General features: G+C 46.8%; 9 protein-coding genes across 9 annotated transcripts, besides 25 other annotated features; 2 read left to right on the top strand and 7 right to left on the bottom strand.

Annotated features, from left to right (window-relative positions):
- Nucleotides 1–343: 343 nt before the first annotated feature.
- Nucleotides 344–691, top strand: Tb09.244.2610 (hypothetical protein, unlikely; the record flags this gene model as incomplete). Its single annotated transcript, XM_822586.1, has 1 exon — nt 344–691. One exon carries the CDS (start codon nt 344–346, stop codon nt 689–691), a length of 348 nt encoding a protein of 115 aa, XP_827679.1.
- Nucleotides 538–569: a microsatellite.
- Nucleotides 692–1,168: 477 nt separating the features above from the next.
- Nucleotides 1,169–1,197: a sequence feature (AT_rich).
- Nucleotides 1,198–1,639: 442 nt separating this feature from the next.
- Nucleotides 1,640–1,661: a sequence feature (AT_rich).
- A 149-nt stretch (nt 1,662–1,810) lies between these two features.
- On the bottom strand, nt 1,811–2,932 carry Tb09.244.2620 (hypothetical protein, conserved; the record flags this gene model as incomplete). Its single annotated transcript, XM_822585.1, has 1 exon — nt 1,811–2,932. One exon carries the CDS (start codon nt 2,930–2,932, stop codon nt 1,811–1,813), a length of 1,122 nt encoding a protein of 373 aa, XP_827678.1.
- Nucleotides 2,933–3,000: 68 nt separating this feature from the next.
- Nucleotides 3,001–3,024: a microsatellite.
- A 208-nt stretch (nt 3,025–3,232) lies between these two features.
- Nucleotides 3,233–3,264: a microsatellite.
- Nucleotides 3,265–3,762: 498 nt separating this feature from the next.
- Tb09.244.2630 (40S ribosomal protein S6, putative) lies at nt 3,763–4,515 on the bottom strand (the record flags this gene model as incomplete). Its single annotated transcript, XM_822584.1, has 1 exon — nt 3,763–4,515. One exon carries the CDS (start codon nt 4,513–4,515, stop codon nt 3,763–3,765), a length of 753 nt encoding a protein of 250 aa, XP_827677.1.
- Nucleotides 4,516–4,875: 360 nt separating this feature from the next.
- Nucleotides 4,876–4,899: a microsatellite.
- A 43-nt stretch (nt 4,900–4,942) lies between these two features.
- Nucleotides 4,943–7,009, bottom strand: Tb09.244.2640 (hypothetical protein, conserved; the record flags this gene model as incomplete). The annotated part of the gene is made up of 1 exon (XM_822583.1): nt 4,943–7,009. The coding sequence occupies one exon, from the start codon at nt 7,007–7,009 to the stop codon at nt 4,943–4,945; it is 2,067 nt and encodes a 688-aa protein (XP_827676.1).
- A 328-nt stretch (nt 7,010–7,337) lies between these two features.
- Nucleotides 7,338–7,360: a sequence feature (AT_rich).
- A 47-nt stretch (nt 7,361–7,407) lies between these two features.
- On the bottom strand, nt 7,408–10,101 carry Tb09.244.2650 (hypothetical protein, conserved; the record flags this gene model as incomplete). The annotated part of the gene is made up of 1 exon (XM_822582.1): nt 7,408–10,101. One exon carries the CDS (start codon nt 10,099–10,101, stop codon nt 7,408–7,410), a length of 2,694 nt encoding a protein of 897 aa, XP_827675.1.
- A 219-nt stretch (nt 10,102–10,320) lies between these two features.
- Nucleotides 10,321–10,361: a sequence feature (T-rich).
- A 250-nt stretch (nt 10,362–10,611) lies between these two features.
- Nucleotides 10,612–10,661: a microsatellite.
- A 152-nt stretch (nt 10,662–10,813) lies between these two features.
- Nucleotides 10,814–10,843: a microsatellite.
- Nucleotides 10,844–11,259: 416 nt separating this feature from the next.
- Nucleotides 11,260–11,300: a microsatellite.
- Nucleotides 11,301–11,338: 38 nt separating this feature from the next.
- Nucleotides 11,339–11,379: a sequence feature (G-rich).
- A 19-nt stretch (nt 11,380–11,398) lies between these two features.
- Nucleotides 11,399–11,464: a microsatellite.
- Nucleotides 11,465–11,469: 5 nt separating this feature from the next.
- On the bottom strand, nt 11,470–11,772 carry Tb09.v1.0770 (hypothetical protein, conserved; the record flags this gene model as incomplete). The annotated part of the gene is made up of 1 exon (XM_822581.1): nt 11,470–11,772. The coding sequence occupies one exon, from the start codon at nt 11,770–11,772 to the stop codon at nt 11,470–11,472; it is 303 nt and encodes a 100-aa protein (XP_827674.1).
- Nucleotides 11,532–11,586: a microsatellite.
- Nucleotides 11,600–11,789: a sequence feature (T-rich).
- An 83-nt stretch (nt 11,790–11,872) lies between these two features.
- Nucleotides 11,873–11,925: a sequence feature (CT-rich).
- Nucleotides 11,926–11,936: 11 nt separating this feature from the next.
- Nucleotides 11,937–11,967: a sequence feature (AT_rich).
- A 452-nt stretch (nt 11,968–12,419) lies between these two features.
- Nucleotides 12,420–12,459: a microsatellite.
- Nucleotides 12,460–12,488: 29 nt separating this feature from the next.
- Tb09.v1.0760 (hypothetical protein, unlikely) lies at nt 12,489–12,668 on the top strand (the record flags this gene model as incomplete). The annotated part of the gene is made up of 1 exon (XM_822580.1): nt 12,489–12,668. One exon carries the CDS (start codon nt 12,489–12,491, stop codon nt 12,666–12,668), a length of 180 nt encoding a protein of 59 aa, XP_827673.1.
- Nucleotides 12,493–12,530: a sequence feature (A-rich).
- A 26-nt stretch (nt 12,669–12,694) lies between the features above and the next one.
- Nucleotides 12,695–12,761: a sequence feature (T-rich).
- Nucleotides 12,762–12,905: 144 nt separating this feature from the next.
- Nucleotides 12,906–12,934: a microsatellite.
- Nucleotides 12,935–12,966: a microsatellite.
- A 143-nt stretch (nt 12,967–13,109) lies between these two features.
- Nucleotides 13,110–13,132: a microsatellite.
- An 87-nt stretch (nt 13,133–13,219) lies between these two features.
- Nucleotides 13,220–13,573, bottom strand: Tb09.v1.0750 (hypothetical protein, unlikely; the record flags this gene model as incomplete). The annotated part of the gene is made up of 1 exon (XM_822579.1): nt 13,220–13,573. One exon carries the CDS (start codon nt 13,571–13,573, stop codon nt 13,220–13,222), a length of 354 nt encoding a protein of 117 aa, XP_827672.1.
- Nucleotides 13,252–13,273: a sequence feature (AT_rich).
- Nucleotides 13,424–13,480: a microsatellite.
- Nucleotides 13,574–13,732: 159 nt separating the features above from the next.
- Nucleotides 13,733–17,869, bottom strand: Tb09.244.2660 (hypothetical protein, conserved; the record flags this gene model as incomplete). The annotated part of the gene is made up of 1 exon (XM_822578.1): nt 13,733–17,869. One exon carries the CDS (start codon nt 17,867–17,869, stop codon nt 13,733–13,735), a length of 4,137 nt encoding a protein of 1,378 aa, XP_827671.1.
- Nucleotides 17,870–17,918: the final 49 nt, after the last annotated feature.

Genomic DNA, 17,918 nt, shown 5'->3' with positions numbered 1-17,918 from the left:
ACGACTTAATTCATAACACGACACCAAACGCCCGGCGGAGGTTTTCTCAGCACTTTCAAATCGTATCGGAAGTTATTTATGGCACGAGTCACTATACCTGTCAGTTGAATCACACATCGTTTGATCCATTTCTCATTTACCGTAGTCATGCAAATAATGTTCGTGGACGCTACATGTCGTGTCCACCGCATTTGTCATCCGTATATATTTGATATCCCTGTGTATATGAGACGGTTAAGCATTTGCAACTTCGTTTTTGTTTTTTTTTGGGGGGGGTCTTTGTCTTTTGCTTTTTTTTGTTTCTTACATTCTATTCAGCTGCGTCTCCACACCATTTTCATCAATGCAGACTCAATTGTACCACTGGCTATGTGAACATCGGCATTCGTCAGCTAACAAATTGTTAGGCAACAGCTCCAGTTTTATTACACAGCCCCTTCAACATCTTCTCGCAGCTCGTCAAGTCCCTTTATTTCCACTTCCCTCACAAGCGCAGTCTCAAACTTCAACTTCTCTCGTAGGTGTTAACATTTTTAAAACAACAACAACAACAACCACAACAACCACAAGCGGCTGCAGCTTTGATGTCAACTTCGCTTCGTACGCATCATCTCTAACAAACTCCACACAAATTTTCACTTTGCCATCGGTGGCTCTCTCGCACATTCGTGCGTTTTTGTGTGACGGGTAAACAAATGAACGAACAAAAAAAAAAGCTTTTTTTGAAGTGAAAATTGAGGACTATTTGTTGTTCTTTCATTCAATCATTCTTTCATTCTCTTTCTCTTTTTTTTATATATTTCAAAACTATCGGTAGTGGCGATGGTGAAAGGAGAGCAGGAAGAAGAGACATCACTGAGAGTACAACTACACATGTCGTTATGAAATGGTAACGCAACAGTTGAAGGAATGTTTTAATCGTTTCATGTGCACAGCATAGTCGAGGGCTTGAAATTTTTGCAGAAAGGATGAAACAAAAGAACCTGAATAGAAGGACGTGTGAAATGTGTGGAAGTGGGGCTGTTGTATAAAGTAAAGTAAAATAAAATGAAGGAAACTTCCCTCCCTCATTTCTACCCTTCCCTCCCTTCACTTCCGGGTTGGTTTTTTTTTGTTTATCCCCGATAGTGGTTTCGGAAGTAGAAACAGCGTGATCTTAAACAAATCCATAAATATAAATTAAGTAAAAAAAAAAAAGAAGAAAGGAGACGAATAAACGACGATACTCCCAAAAGATACTACAATCCTCGTGCGTACTGTTGTTGGGGAAAGAGAGATGAAAAGAAAGGGGAAAGATTGCCAGCATCTTTCCCGCCCTGTTCTTACTACAGTTCTCACTACGTGATAAGGTGTATGTTTGCACAAGCGCAATAAAATAGAAATAGAAATTAAAAAAAATAAAGAAACACAGATAGCTCTAACACATACTGTATTCCAATTTTACGCAGCAACATGTCAACACACGTTTACAAAGTTGGTCGCTCAACACCACCAAATACGCTCGGTGACCGGCATTTCCTTCCCCCTCTTTTCTTTTTTGTTTTTTTTTTAAATATTTTTCTTCCCTCCCTCTCTCTCCCCTGTTAATACTGAGAAACCCACTATTTGAAGGAAGTCGCACTAACCCCTTCTCACCTACATATATATATATATATATAATTCTCGCGCCTTTCTGCTAAAGCCTATGATACTCCTACCAATACCGCAACGGGAGCAATATAAACGTACGCACACCGTTGCCTCCTTTCCCTAGCCAGTTTTATCCCGATATTGCCGCCTTTTCGTGCACCAAGTTCCCCTCTTTGTTTCTTTACATTCGTGGGGCCAAGTCTAAATACGGGGAGTCCTGCGACCACATGGCGGATGTAATAAAATATTTCTCCTCCATCCTGTAAAGATCCTCGCGTGGGATTCCAAAGTCCTCCCAATCCAACAGCTCGGGGTCCCGTTCCGGTGTGGCGCAGTTATCAATAAATTGCCGCTCGAGCCAATCCGTATTCCACGACGGTGCTTTTGTTCCGAGGAGAATTCCTTGCTTGATGGGAAGTCGCTCATTTAGTGTGCATCCCACGCGCCACATCCATTTGGGCATGTGCCATGTCAAGTTGAGTACACCGTTGCAATCCGCACACCATCGCAAGTAATCCGCTGTGGTAAAGCGCACAGGCCCGCCGAGTTCCGCAATGCGGCCTTCCGTATGGTCCAGAAGAATGGAACGGCAGGTGGCTTCAGCGAGATCACCAGCAAATACGGGTTGGTGAATACGTTGTCCCCTATTAGGCATGGGAACAATCTTGTACTTGCGCTGCGCCATGAGATAGCGCGAATAGCTGTAGTCATTTTCAGCAAAGATATCCGTGCCCCGAATGATGGTGGCAGTGGGAAACTCCTCGAGTACCGCAATCTCTGCCGCACGCTTCTGCCGCAATAGTTTAGAGGGACTATGAAGGTCTGCGCCCACCATGGACATATGCGTGAGGCGCAGAATCCCCATTTCACGACACCACCGTGCCAACATACGTGGCCATTCCACATTAATCGCCTCCATGGAAAACCACGACTGACTGTTCTCATAGACGGCAGGTTCCTGCCATGCACCTACGGCGTTGATGACGTTGTCTACCTTTTCTAATATGGACTTTACTACAAACTCCTTGTCAATCTCGTAGTCCGTGTCGAAGTTCTGCCCGACAGTTCCATCACCGGCCATACGGAGATGCCGCACGCCACTTGCCATTCCAGCTCGGAAGCGAAAAGGAACAATACTTGTGAAGCCATGGTAGCAACAGAGATGATGAATATGCGTGCCTAATACTCCTGTGGCTCCGAATGTGGCGACATTAACTCCCATCGCGTTCGCTTCCGAGCCGCCCCCACGCCATGTGGAGGAGATTTCTCCATTCATGTTTCGCGCAAACACCCGCCGGGACATTTACTGAAGTGTTGTTTTCGTTCTCGATGCTAAACGCAAGAAACACGCGCGCAAACAAATTAACTAACCAACAATAACAACAACAACAACAAAGCACAATCTACTTTTTTGTGCTTTCTTTTTATTCCCTTACCCAAAAAACTATTCGGCTTCGGATAGTTACTGGACGGGATGTTACCCGAATCTGGAGACTGTTCCTACCTGAGATGTGGTAAGAGAATAGTTTCTTTCTTTTTTTGGAAAAAAAAAAGAACGTAAAGTTAAGAAGTGAAGATATGGGACGTAATAAGTCGACGACGAATACATACATATATATATATATATATACGTATTGTACTTTCAAGGCGGAAATGGGTAGAGGAGTGAACAACGGAGCCGCAGAAAAGAGGCCAGTGGAATACGGTTGGAAAAAGAGAAGAGCCGGAGATGAGCAAAGCGAAGGCAGTAATCATGTCGAAGCTAACACATGTTTTAATGTTGTGCTCCGTTCCCTCACTTATTATTAGCTTCTCCGCTTTTTACACAAACTCTCTCATTTCCACCCGTTACCTCCATTGACCTGTGTATTCCAAGCGGTTTCCTTCAACTCACTTCACTCCAGTTTCCGCCCATGTAGTGTTGTTTATCCATCTATCTTTTTTTTTTGTAAAAAAAAATTAGAGACACATTCCCAATCATCGTTCTGAATCACCCAACCGAGCCCGCTCAAGACAGCGGCTTGTAAAACAAAAGATAATTGTATAGAAGTGGAAAAAAAAAAAGAGATTAAAATAAAATGTCCAAATCAAGACACTACTGCGTGCTACTCCCTAAGGCCTTGAATTTGTAAATCATTTCCGTGCCTTGAAGGCGGCAACCTCCTTTTTCTGAGCATTTACTCTCGTCAAGTGATGACGTGCCGCCTTACGCTGGCGGGCGGCACGGCGGCGAGCACCAACGAGACGGAGGTACTCACGACGCTCAGCTGCCGACTTGCGCACCTTCTCAATGGCGACACGCACCTTTTTAGCACGGCGCGCCCTAATCGTGGAGGTGATGAGGCGTTGGATCTTGGGTGCCTTGAAGCGGTCCTTCTTGCCCTCTTTTGTCACCTTGCGGCGAATCACATACTTGCGTACGTCATCCGTGCGACCGAGGTTAAAGAGCTTACGGATTTTGTTTGCCCGCTTCGGACCGAGGCGACGCGGCACGGACACATCCGTCACACCTTCGATTGGCTGCTCTCCAACACGTACGACAATAACGTTCAGCACGGCAATATCGGAGGCGAGGATGCATCCTCTAAGGGACTTGCGGCGACGCTCACCCTGATAACCACGGAAAGTGTTGAAGCCAACAGCACCACGCTTCACAAGGAGAGAGACACGACTTGGGGCCATAACACCTTGCACCATGGGAAAACCCTCCTTGTCAGATCCGCCCTGCAGTTTAAAGGTATAACCCTTGAAGGGTTCGCCAAAGATGACGCCGTCCACCTCGTTGCCAAGGCGGTAGTCCCCAAGATTTACGCGGCGGAGGACCTCATCGGCCACCTCAAACTGCTTCACAGTACCGTTGCGTGGGTAAGCGATGTTAAGCTTCATGTGAGCCCAAAAGGAGTCTTTGCGCTGTTGGCGAAGATTGTTTGGTTTTAGTGTTAATTAGAGGACGGGTTAAAGAGAGAGAAAGAGAAGCAGTGGCTGTTATATTCAAGAAAACGATGAGAATACGATGAGGCCGATGCATACGTATGTTTGCGCAATGAAGTAGGAGGAACAAAGGAGAAGTGACATCTAGAATAGAACAACAACAACAAATACAAAGACATTTGACCCCTTGTGTTCATTTTCATGCGGTTTCACGCCGCCGCCGCTGTCATTCCAGCGCCTCCCGCACACGTGCCAGAAGGTGTGAGGAGAGCCAACAGCAGACCGAAGAGTCGACCAGAAATGGAATAATTCCAGCACACACACACAGACACACACACATATATATATATATAACCCGACGGGGAAGACATCCCGTTTCCCGTTAGGCCTCCACTTGCACGGTGGCTTTCCGAAGCCACACACCAACACTACAGTCCACAGCGAAAGCTCCCCCAGCGGCAATCACCGAGCGACTGCGCAAGAAATCAAGGTCTGCTGCACCCGGTCTGAGGTATGACATCCTCTTTCGCATAACTTTCACACCTGATGGTGCCGCATCACCACTGCTGCCTTCACCTAAGTTACCTCCAGTTTTTTGCCTGACCAGCGTCGTTATCTGACAGCGTGCACATAGTAACGCAACACCATCCTCACCAAACACCTGCCGTCGTCTGCGGTAAAGAGACTCCACGACGCCAACCACGTCGGCTAACTCCTGACCTTCACCGATAGCCCGCGTAGCATGGTAGAGAGAACCGAGTAACTGCAGTGAGTAAAAGTTCAAATCGAGAAAATCTGCCGCGGCCAGGTTGGCTCCCAAACTTCCCCCGTCGAGGACGAATCCATCAGCCAGAAGCATTGCGATGAAATGGCTTAGCGCTCCATGCGGCAACTCTCCGGGAAGCAACTCGTACTTGTGCGATCGCACGGCTTCGTCCCGCTCCAGCCGTAGACGCCAGGCGGGCTTCGCTCGCCTTTTGCCGCTACTGTTCGCTCTGTGTCCGTCATGCTTCGCTCGGCAGGGAGAACATAAGGTAAATAAGTTGGTAAGAACAGCTGCGCATGCGTGCACCATTGCCGACGCCAGTTCATCTCCTCGCCGGGCAAAGTCACGGGCAAACGCCACGGCATCACTGATGGCAGCAACAAACTCTGCGAGGCATCGTGACCGGTACTCATCACGTGTTGCTTTCATCAGCAATGCGATAACTCCGGTCCTATCAGCACCACTGCCGTTACTGCCATCAGCATAGGGAAGTAATGATTGGGCGAGGGCATACGAGTTGCACATTTTACACAGTGCTTCAACATCACTGAACAGACATGAATTTCTGGAGGACGACGGCTGGTCGCGGGCTTCCACAATCAGGCAGCGGAGCAGCGCGGCGACCATACGCGCACTACGCGTAACACTAGGTAGGTGGCTGTTCCTTGAAAAGGGTGATCGCTGAAGGGCCACTAAGGCCTCACTTTTTGCACGACTAACATCCAGCAGCGCTCGGAGAACACGGAAGCGCACGGTGTCGCAAAGTGAGGGTTGAACAAACAGCTGAGCAAGAGTATCATCAGACATGCGGTGGAACTGCTTAGTCACTAGGCTATCGGGACTCAACACTTTCCGAATGTCCTCATGTCGCCCCGTACGTAGCAGACAATCAAGATGTAACTCTTGGCATCGAATCCAACTTTCATTGGGCATCATCGTCGTTGCTTCATCACCACAACCGCTCTGCAAAGTTGGCTGCACGTCAGCCCACAACCTCATCCAAGCGGTGTCACGACTTTCCATCCCTTCAGAGATATTCATCATCGTGCAACATGCAGCAAAGGCCACAACACCGTCAGCCGCTCTGCCACTACCGGTACTACCGAAACTGTTGGCACAAACAGCCCCATTCCTCTCTATTTCACCAGTGAACCCACAGTACGCTCGAGCGAGTTGGTCGCCTAATCGCACGGACGGCGCGAGACAGGTGGCGCACAACAGCGCAAGAGAAGAAAATTCGAGTCTCCCCGCTGCCGTGCTGTGAATAGCGCGCAGCATTGACAAGAAGAATGCCCTCCATTCAGCCGATGATAACACCACAACATTTCCATCACGCGGCGCACGCACGTGACGCTGCACAAGCGGTGGCAATAGTTCCGGTGGTGTTGCTGCGGCGGCACACGCGCAAAGGAGAACATCTCTCGACAAACCACATGAAAGAACACGCTGCAGGCAGTCACTCATGTTGTTTGAGGCTCGAATACTAGCCTTTTTCGCACGAACGATGGAAACATTGCGAGCTGTGGAGATGTGAGCGTGGAGGAGAAACGACGCTGCGATGGCGTGCGGTTCTCCAAGCATCACTGCAGCTTCCAACGGTAATATTTTCGGCCGCGGGCGATGGACAAGTACGCCCCGGAGTGGTCGAACAGTGCATCGCTGAAGGGGTGGTCGTACCGGCATTAATCAATTCCGCACACGGAGGTGGGAGGAAGGGAGAGAGGATAGGAAGCCCGTTGCGAAAAAGAAAAAAAAGAAACAGTTGCTGTAATCAGCACGCTAAAAAGTGAATCAAAGCAAAAAAAGAAAAGAAACAGGCCCAAGAGAAGCGAAGTAAGAACACAATAATAGCAAAAAAAGTGACCAAGAGGAATTGATGGGTTTGCAGTTCCACAGAGCGACAGTGGCATGTACGTAAGAAGATACTATTAATCGTAAAGAAGGAAAAAAAAAAGAAACACACGCCCTCCTCGGGCATTCATTTCGAATGACTCGGATTTTAAAGACCCGCTTTATTTAATTTTTTTAAAAAAAGAGATGATGTGGCGCTGAATGGTTACACTAGCGTCATTTACTCGCGATTAGTATTTATTCAACATGAGAAGTAGATGTTGTGGCGCCAGTGTCTCCCTTCGCGCCCGTCCCGACACCTCCTTCGCTCGCCGTAAGTCCTTCGCCACATCTCGTTCAAATGCAATACACCGAGCCCAGTCAGCTGCGTTGAGCTCCGTTGCCGAAACTCGACTGCTAACCGTACTGCCACGGGACCCATCATCTTCATCACTGTTGTTGTTGCTGTTACGGTTTGGTGGATGCAGACGGTACACCAATGGCATGTAATTTGCGAGGTTACGAGACTGCGTGTACATCGCTAATACGCACGTGTGAGCATCCCGCGCCTCCTGCACGGCGGCGTTAACGTCGCTATGGGGCTTTTGTTGTTTTTGGGCCCATAAGGCAAGAGCCTCGAAGAAGGGAACAGCGATGTCGGCATAGACCTGACGAGGAAGAGGATGACAAAGACGGGATACACTAAGAATGGATCTCAGCCCATTCACCCAAGCAGGTTGGTTATCACTAGCGACAGCGCCATCCGTTGGGGGATGACGAAGACGGGAAACAAAATTGTCGCGCGTGGTAGACTCCAGTCCGGTCAAAGTGTGAACGCGAGCAGTGACCAGCGTCCAACAACCCTTCAGTCGCTCTTCTTCAACGGCAATACTTGGCAACACACCGCACGGCACACCAGCGAGAAACCTCAAACCAGCGGCCGCGAAACTAACATCCATGGTGGCGCTGTCTTTGTCCTGCTGCAGCCTGTCCTTCTTGTCACTATCACTATCACTGTCACTATCACCTGTACTGCCTCGTGTTGTGGAGGACTGCGGTTTTGACCGTCGCGGCAACGAATCCACAATTGCTTGAGCACAGCACCTCTCTAGAAGAAGAAACATCTTCCACAGAACGATGGGGGTTCGGCCCTCAGTAAAACTCAGCTGCCGCACATCCTTCACTCCGGCAGTGGGGGGGATAAGTTCAAACCTCTGCAGGAACTCCACAACGGCGTGACCAACGACCTCGGCATCCGTCTCGTTATCCCTGTCATGGAGGCTAAAGAGAAGATCGACCTCGGCGCTAGTACAGTGCTGCATTACTCCGTCACTCGCACTGCGGACCGCTGCGCGATCTTCCGGAAGTAAAAAGCGAGAAAGCGGCCGCCACACGTGTGCGGGGTCTTCAGGTCGCGGTCGTTTCATGGCCTTCTTTGCCGAAGGAACGGCATCTTTGGCTGCACCACCCGTTAGCATCGCTACTACCCGTTCCACTGCCGCGTCATGCGTTTGATTCTTTTGCTTCTTCTTTGAGCCCTTCACTTCCTTCCATAAGCAGCTCAACACCTCATTAATGAGAGCTATACTCTCTTCGCGAGCATCGGCTTCTGACTTCTTCCCCTTGTGCTGCCGCTGCTGAGTTGACAGGAGGAGGCACCGACAAGCGGCAGAAACCGCATCAGCGCAACCAAGTTGCTGCAGACGTTCCATTAAGTTTTCCACTACAGAAACGGCACCGGAATGCAAACGCGAGACGATGGGAAACCTCACTTCATCAGTGTAGAGAAGCGTCAGCGAGGAGACGAGAGAGGCGATGCATGACACCTTCCAATCTTCTCGACCCACACTCGGCGTGCGGCCATTGGATCGCAGCAGAGAAGCCGCATCACCCGCAACTCCTTTTTCGGCCATAATGGCCTCGAGTGCTAAGTAATCTTCCAAGAAATGAGAGATGCCCACCTCCGTCCACTGCCGAGCCGTACCCGACGACGATGCATTGAGTTGAGCACTACTACTGTTACCGATGCTATTAGCCATGACGGGGCTCAATATGGCGACCATCTTTTTGGCGGCAAGTTCCATGAGGCGTTCTAACACGGGTTTAGTGTAACAGAACCGTGTCACACTATCTACCAGCATACGGACAAGCTTTGGACCAAAAGCGGGACTGTCCAGTGCCTCCTCCACAACGGCGTGGACAAGCGCTAAATCCACCACAACTTCAGCGAGTGCAGCATTTTCCAACTTGAGCTCCGTCACGATGTCATGCCCTCCTCCCTCGTCCCCTACCTGCTGCTTCTGCTTCTGTTGATGCTCTTTTCCCTTTTCCTCTTCTTTATCCTCGAGAAGTTTCTTTAGAAGCCGGTCTGTAAAGTATAATTCCACCACAACAGCTGCATTCCACACTTCGGGCTGTGCGCCAGATGTCAGCACCGCTTGTTGCACGAGAGCCCGTGCGTTGCTTGCGTTTTCCGCCTCCACACCTTCGTATAGGGCAGCTTCCACCCACAGCGCGCTACGGGTTGGGAAACGTACCATCAATTCGCCATATAACGCAGACAACTGACCATGTCTGCGGTGTTTTTTGAGAACCGACACGTACTCTCGTCTTAGGAGTTCCCATTCATCGGGATCTTTTATGTGGCGCAGGCCAATTCGATAAATGTACTCCACACGTTCAATTATGGACCAGCGGTGGCGGAGCACAAGTTTTGTTGCGACACAATACTGACGGAGCCGCTCCTCCAACTCCAACTCGTAGCGGGCTGCACTTCGCACGTCCAGCAGAAGTAACGGTTTTGCCACGAGGCGATATTCCCAATGCGACCGCTGCCGCGCCACCTCGTGAGTTTCTTCGCGTGTGAGGAAACCACTGGTGAAGTACTCCTCCATTGCGGGGAGGAGCTTCTCCAACCGTGTCTCAATAGCAGTTGCTCGCGCCATTGTTGTGGAAGGTGAGTGACAAGTGTTTTAACACCTTTCTTTTTTTTTGTTTATTTGTTTTCTTCTTTTGGTGCTTTTGTGCCTGCGCTTATTTCCTCCCTTTTGCCCACTTCCACTTCCACTTCCACTTACTCCTTTCTTCACTTGCCTTCGCTTACGTTGTTCTCATATTTCGAAGGGTTGATGTAAAGAAGTGACGGACACAAGGTTCAAAATTAGAAAGAAAAAAAAAGAAATAAGAAAAAGGGAAAGGGAAAGAATCAACAGCAACACCAGCGTGGACACAAGCAAATGTTAACACAAATATAATAAAAATACAACATTTTAAGAAGAGGAAAATAGGAACGGAGTGTACCTTCAGCCGCCCACATGTACAGAAGAGTATCAGTGGCTCTTTCTGCTTTTATATTGCATTGCTTTCTTTTTTTTTAAAAAAAAATCTTCTTTTGTTTTCTTTGTCATATCTTTTTGACCGCACAGCTTACACCGTTAGAACACACGCATACACAAATACATATTATATATATATATTCATACAAATTATATATAAATATATGTATGCATGCAGGTACTTAAGTTATTATTACTGTTACTATTACCTGTTTGTCTTGCGTTTTTTTTTGTGCACACGATTCAAAATATCGATTCCCTCATCTTTCATATATACTTTTTTTTATTTTTCTCCCACATAATTTCATAGTATCATATTGTGTCACTTCACTTCATTTCATTTCATTTCATTATTTATTTTATAACTATATTATTTTCCTTTCATTCTTTCCTGCGTAACATAAGGCAACAAATAAAACAAAAATAAACAAACAAAAAAATTATGCACACAAAAACACGCACATCAGAAAAGAAAAGGGGGGAAAAAAAATACGCGTGCTTTCATTCATATGATCAGTTCGTCACAACTGTCATTTTAATTTTCATTTACACTTTCGATTTTTTTTTCCCTGTTTCGTTCGAGGGCATATGCGCATGCATGTATATGTGTGCATTTCTTTCTTTCCTTTTATTTCTATTTTTTTTTTCCCCTCCGAAAACTTTATAATTCTTCCTCTGTGTTGCACCTTCAGTTCAAATAAAATCATACCAAATCGGTTCATTGTATTTTATTTCATACATACTTGTGCCCACACGTTTAATTATTTATTGATTTGATTTAATTTGATTTGATTTGATTTATTTGGTTTTTTAAACTCTTTTTTATAATTTCTCTCTATTTTTTCTCCCCTTTCCCCCTTCCCCCCTCCTCCTCCTCCTCCCTTTCCCTTCTTACATTTCATTGGAAATATATATATATATATTTATATTTATTTATATATTTACATATATTTATATATATATATATATTTATTTAATTTAAATATACAGTTGTGAGAGAAACAAAATGGACCTCTGCAGCAGCGACGGAAGTAAAACACATATATTTTCATATATGATAATATATATATATATATAAATATATAAATATATATAAAGTAATAATATCAAAATAAAGGCAAACAAACAAAACAAAATCACAAACGCGAGAGCAAAAATAAAAATAAAACGACAAATAAATAAACAAACAAACGGCAAAAACAACGGAAATGAACATGTGTGTGCATGTGTAATAATAATAATGATAATAATGACGACGTAAAGAAAAGGAAAAAAAAACATTAAAAATAAAATAAAGATGTTTGCATTTTTGTATTCGCGTAAGAATAGTCGGGGAGGAAGTTTTGGGAAAAATGAAAAAAGGAAACAGCAACAACGACGAAAGGAAAGGAAAAAAAAATAAAGAAAGAAAGAAAGGAAAAGGGGAAAAAAGAATTAATAACCGCTTTTATTTTGTAAAAAAAATAATAAATAAATCATCACGAATTGTTTCTCCTTCCTTCTCCTCTTCACTATCAAACTCCCGAAGTTATGTTTCCTTCCATATAAATTACTAAATAAATAAAGTGAATAAGCAATAAATCCAATATGTTTTTATACATGTGCGTGTGTGTTCGTGTGTTGCATTTTTCAGTGGTAGAAACAGGAAAACATATGTACGCTTTTTACGTCATCAACAATAAAAAGAAGAGAAAGAAAAGAAATTATATGAATCATTCGGTAGCCGCAATTTTTTCTTTTTTTTTTTTTGCTTTTCATACTTTGAGTTTCACAGTTGTGCCTTCCTGTTCTTTCCATTAACATATGCTCACACACATGTGTACATTAATTTCTCCCTCTTTCCTTCTTGTTTGTTTGTTTGTTTCATTGATGTCCGTATTGTAACCGCTCATTACACATCCATTCATACAACTACAAACATATATGTGTTATTCTTATTATTTTACTATCATCGTTACTATTATTATTTCCCCCTTTTTTTTGTTTCATTGATTAATATGTTTTCCTTTTCTTTTCTTTTCCTTTTTTCCTTTTTTTTTTATTATTCACTTTTCCGTTCCGTGCGGTGGCGTGTGTTTCGAATTAAAAATTTTTTTTTTTGGAGGGGGGAGGGACTACCTGCACACCTCAATCAACTCTTACCGACTCATCGACACTGTTCGATAAAAGTTGATTAACAAAACTTATAATATAAAATAATATTAAAAAAAAAACGAAACATAAAAAACAAAAAAACCAAAAAAAGGAAAAAAGGAAAAGAAAAGAAAAAAGAGATGGTAAAACAAAGCAATCAAAAATACACAAAAATAACATCAGAAAAACATATGCTGAGGAAAATGGTGGAGACGGTGAGAAAGAAATAAAGAAAGAGAAAAAAATGAATAAAATTTAAGGTAATAAATAAATAAATAAAAACACACGCAGACACACACACACACATACAGACGGCTAAATAAATAAATATATATATATATACCTCAGTTTTTGTTCATTTTATTTTCAAATGTTGCCGTTGTTTTCACCACTCATTATTTTTTCCCAAACCACCAATACCAATACCGATACACTTTCACATACGCATATGCCTTTTCCGTCATCTTTTTTTTTTAAATTTTGTTTATATATATATATATATATATATCTTTTTATTTTAAAAATAACTTCTTCATGCATCACTCATTCATTTCCCTTAAATACCTAACTTTACTTTCCTTAACTACATGGTGAGTTAATAACGCTGATGTCCACAAATCTCGGAGGAAAAATAAAATAAAATAAAAAACAAGCATATCGAAAAAGAAAAATCATCGTTTCTCTCCTTTTTTTTCTCTTTCAGAATGAAGGAAAGAAAAAAAATAAGGAAAAAATTAAGTAAACAAATGGACTGACGTAACAAATTTCCTAAAGAAAACAAAAAAAAACGTATTAATCGTAATAGTGATAATGGTAATAATAATAATAATAATGGTAGGAATGATAACAATAACAAAAAAAAAAGAACGTAGCAGAGAAATATAAAATAATAACAGTAAAAAAAAAGATGATGATAAATAAATAAGAATAAAAGCATATTCATACACATACTCATATATACACCGTGCGCATTCCTTTTATTTTATTTTTTCTTTTTCTTTCCTTCTACATCTTCCTTTCAGGGATTGGTTCACCACATGGAAGACAATCGGCATAATTTTGTGAATACTCGGCGCCTTATATGATCGATCACACATTTCCCGCAATATCACGAGATCGGCAGGCCCACCAGCGCAAACCCGCACCAATCCTCCAACGGTACATCCGCCGCAATCGCTCGAACATATGCCTCACGCAGCGCTGCGGCAACACTCCGCCCATTCAGCGCCGCATCTGCAGCAGCAGCGGGAACTTTAACATATGGCGGCACTCGACTGCCAGCTGCCAACAACATGCAGCGAGCTCCCGCATACTGAAGTGCTCGATACACCGGCACTCCCGTCTCATGCATGGATAATCCTCCGTAGGTCCCGATGCCACTACATAAAACAAGTGCGTAACCTCGCAACTCCCATGAGCTGGCCACTTCACTGGCGTGGCTGGCGGAGACATCGCATGAGGCACCAACAAAAGTTCCGCAATAATCCTCCTTAACCTCCGGCACGACACGAAGGCGCAACTCCAACACGCCCTCGGGGTTCTCATGCACGGCTCGGTAGAGGGAGTTACGTACTGAAGTGACATTGCCACGGCGCCGCAAGCACGACAGCAGGTGCTTTGTGGCAGACACGTCGGGATCATCATTTCCCGCCGCCTCCGCACTGATATCGCCGTTTCCATCTTTGGAGTTGTCACTTGATGACGCCGCATCGATGAGTTGCTGCTCGTTCGCCACGCAAGAAATCACAGGTTGCTTTTCATCAACCACCCAGTGACGGACGCACACTCCAACAGGATTAGAACTGTCATTGCTTTTAGCCACCATCTCCTCAACAAAGGAATCCATTAACACCACCTTATGAGAGGCATCATCAACTATGGTGTAACGTTTGGGAATCATCCCCCCCATGGATTCCTCGCTGCCACCATCTGTTGCTTTTGCAGGTGGAGTCACTGCGGCTTTTATGCTTTCATCCTCCACGGCGTGCGTGCAGAGTAGCGCCATGGAGCAGCAAGTGCTCGTGCAAAAGCGCTCTGCGAGGTACTTCTTCCCATCGTGAAGGGCATGAAACGGAATTCGGCTGAAGACGCCGTCAGCGACAAACATCAGCCCTTCTGCTCCGGCAACGTCCGCTTCCAGTGGCCGCACAAAATTGTCATAAAGTAAACGAAGGCAATAGTGCGGATCCGTACGAAGCGACACAAGACATTCCGCATTGCTTGGGTTCTGCTGGAAGTCAAATGCCACCTTTGAGTACAGCTGCGGCCATAGCGGTGTATCGCCATACATGCGGTCCCCGGTGTCAGTGAACATGGGAGCATCCAATAAGTCCCACAAGGCATTAGGACCAGAGAAAAAGGCCACCAACTCGTCACTCATGACAAGCGGATGAGCCACGCACTTCAGCTCACCGCTGTCGGCGTCCAGCATGACCACATACACCATAAAATCGAGTTTCTCAGCCCACGGAAGTGAATAGCAGACTACATTCCAACCTTTCAATGTGGGATGTTTGAGCACCCGTTCGACACTTTGCCTGCTGACTAGTTCAGGGTTGGTGGCGTCATGTATGGCTCCAGCGCACCGCTGACGCCGCAACAGCAATCGCCCCATGTGTACCGTGTTCGGCACGTGACAGCGGTCAGCACACTGCATGGCCTCAAATGCTTGACCACGGCGCGCGTACACTTGGCCCAATGCACTGCAACAACGCCACTCCACTTCACAAAGCGCGGCCTTCACAAGATACTGCTTCTGCTCTGCATCGTCCACGCGGAATACTGCGGTGAGAGCCTCGCGCAGATGTTCTTGTGCTTCATCTAGTCTGTCCATGCTTAGCTCCGTCTCTGCCAACTCTGCGAGCGCTTTGGCGATGGTAGTGAGGTCATGACAGTCACGGGCTTGAGTGAGGGCTCGGATACAGTAATCATACGCTTTCTGCGCGTGACCGCCAAATCGCCAGCAGGATGCCGCGCCGGTAAGCGATTCCACCGCCTGCCGCGGGTCGCGGGAACAATGCACGCTAAACTCCTCCATGTAATTCTCTGCCGCTTCGTCATAGCGACCAAGAAACCGCTTTGTTAATGCAATAGCGCCGACACAACGCGACGCGGCATGCGTATCACCCAGCTCCTTGGCGATAGCTAGTTCCTCCTCCTGCAACTGCAGCGCGCCCGCCATATCACCGAGCTGACACTTCAGTTGAGCATAGTTCTGCAATGGTCGTTGATGGCAGTGCCGATGAATGTTGGAAAGTAATAACCGTGAAGCCTCGTAAGCCTGCTGTGCGCGCTCCAGCTCTCCTACTGCCGAGTAGGCGATGCTCTGACAGCAGTGTACTTCACAAAGAAGTCTCTGCTGCCCAGTAGACCGAGCAAGGCGCTCAGCAACCTCATACCAAGCAAGTGAGTCAGGGAAAAGTCCTGATATCTCCAGCGTGACACCCATTTGCATCACAATCCATCCGAGCGCCTCTTTTTCGAGGCGGTCAATCGCAATCAGTGCCGCTCGTGTTAAATTCTCCCGCGCATCCATTGTGTCAACGACCCGAGCAAGGGTGCGCGTAATGCCGAGTCGCGACAACATTTCAAACGTGTCTAAATTGTGCCTCTCCGACAGCCTCAATGCCTTATAGCACGTTTGGAGGCTTTTTTCCACATCCACACAGCTTGCACTCATTTCCAACATGATAGCGCAAACGAGTGATGGGCACTGGTGATGGCAGGACTCTGGCAGCCCATTTAGCGCACGCTGCAGCAGCAGTGTCTTGGCGTTGGACGTTTCAAACATAGCGAGGGAACGAATGAACAAACGAAGTGCATTTCGCTGCCGCGCGTCGCTCCGCGACGAGGACTGCGACGTGAGAAGTTCCTCACCTCGTGTAACGCAAACGAGTGGGACACCCATAATGGCAAATGACGCGGCACCATCACCACTGTTACCACTGGAGGATGCACCCGTCTGAGCAGAGATTGTGGTGCTACTCATTAGGGTTTCAAGAAGTTCCTCATCAGTCCAGCACTCACGCGGGCGCCGCGAATCCCGCTGTCGTTTCGACTTTTGCTCGATGATGACATCATCTTTGCTGCTACATTTGTTGACTTCCTCCCTATGCTGGGCTTGCGACTGCCGCTGCTTGGACCTAACGCGCTCTTTTGCTTTTGGATCCGGAGTACGGTGACGCGACACGCTCTCACGTGCCTTCGTGCTGGCAATCGACGCAGTTGGCCTCTTCGCTGGCACTACTGCCGCCTGCACGGAAGCGAGTGCCACTCCTGCCTTACCCCCGACGATTGTCCACTTCTCAGACTTTGGCTTCAATCGTGTCTTTTTGGATGCGGTTGGGCCCGGTGGCGCGCGGTTCGCCAGACATTGCGGCTTCTCGTCAACATCTGCTTCCTGGGCCGTGCTCTTCACGCTGATGACTTCGCAGCTGGGCTCTTCGGCATCCTCCGAGCAAGTGTTGTTGCGGCCTGTTGATGCACCAACGTCTGTGGGAGAAGAGGTCGTGCATGTATTATTTTCACCGTCGGTAGTTGTGGTGTCTGTCCCACTCGCAGAGACGGCAGGGGTTTCGGAGGTTTGGTCGGGGCTCGAGTCATTAGGTGTCGATGCTGGCGTGTGCGGGTTGATATCTAAACTACCCGCCAACACCGTTTTGTTGAGGTTGCGGGCGGCTGCAAAAGCGTTGTCCGCATTAAGCTGCGATCGAGGACGCGGGATTGGCACCTTGGGCCTTGCAGGCCGAACACGTGCAGCGCAGCATTTTTCCTCTGTTGTGGCGCCTTCGATTTCTTGAGAATCGCCTTGAGAGTCCAGAGACGACACGGTGGCGAAGCTGCGCCACAAGGGTTTTAGATCTGCCTGGCAACGACTTACTGGTTGTGATCGCTTCTGAAGGCGTGCCTCCGCCTGCGTGGGTACACTTGCGAAAGTGACTCCGCTGCTGCGGTATGGTTGACCTTTAGTCACGGGCACCTGCACCGCTGTCGGCAACACTGCGGCCGCTGCTGCTGCTGTCAAAGCAGCTGGAATCGGTGAATCCGTTTTGGTCCCTGCCACCGGCACAAGGGACTCGATTCGCAACGAAATGAAATCATCGTCACCGCAAAGCGGCGGAGGCGGACACCTGGCTATTCGTGAACGGTACGGATCGTTTTGCCAACGCACCGCCGTTAAGCCAGCCGTCGGTGCGCCAAGCACCAACTCCGCCGGGGGATACCACGGCTGGGCACTTGGATTCATCACCAGCGGCGAAAGAGCGGTAATTTCTTCTCACTAAAAGAGAAAACAA

Source organism: Trypanosoma brucei, chromosome 9, assembly GCF_000002445.2.
Source record: "Trypanosoma brucei brucei TREU927 chromosome 9, whole genome shotgun sequence".
Classification (NCBI taxonomy): domain Eukaryota; phylum Euglenozoa; class Kinetoplastea; order Trypanosomatida; family Trypanosomatidae; genus Trypanosoma; species Trypanosoma brucei.
Note: the sequence above shows the minus strand (reverse complement) of the source record. Positions and strands in the feature narration are given on the sequence as shown.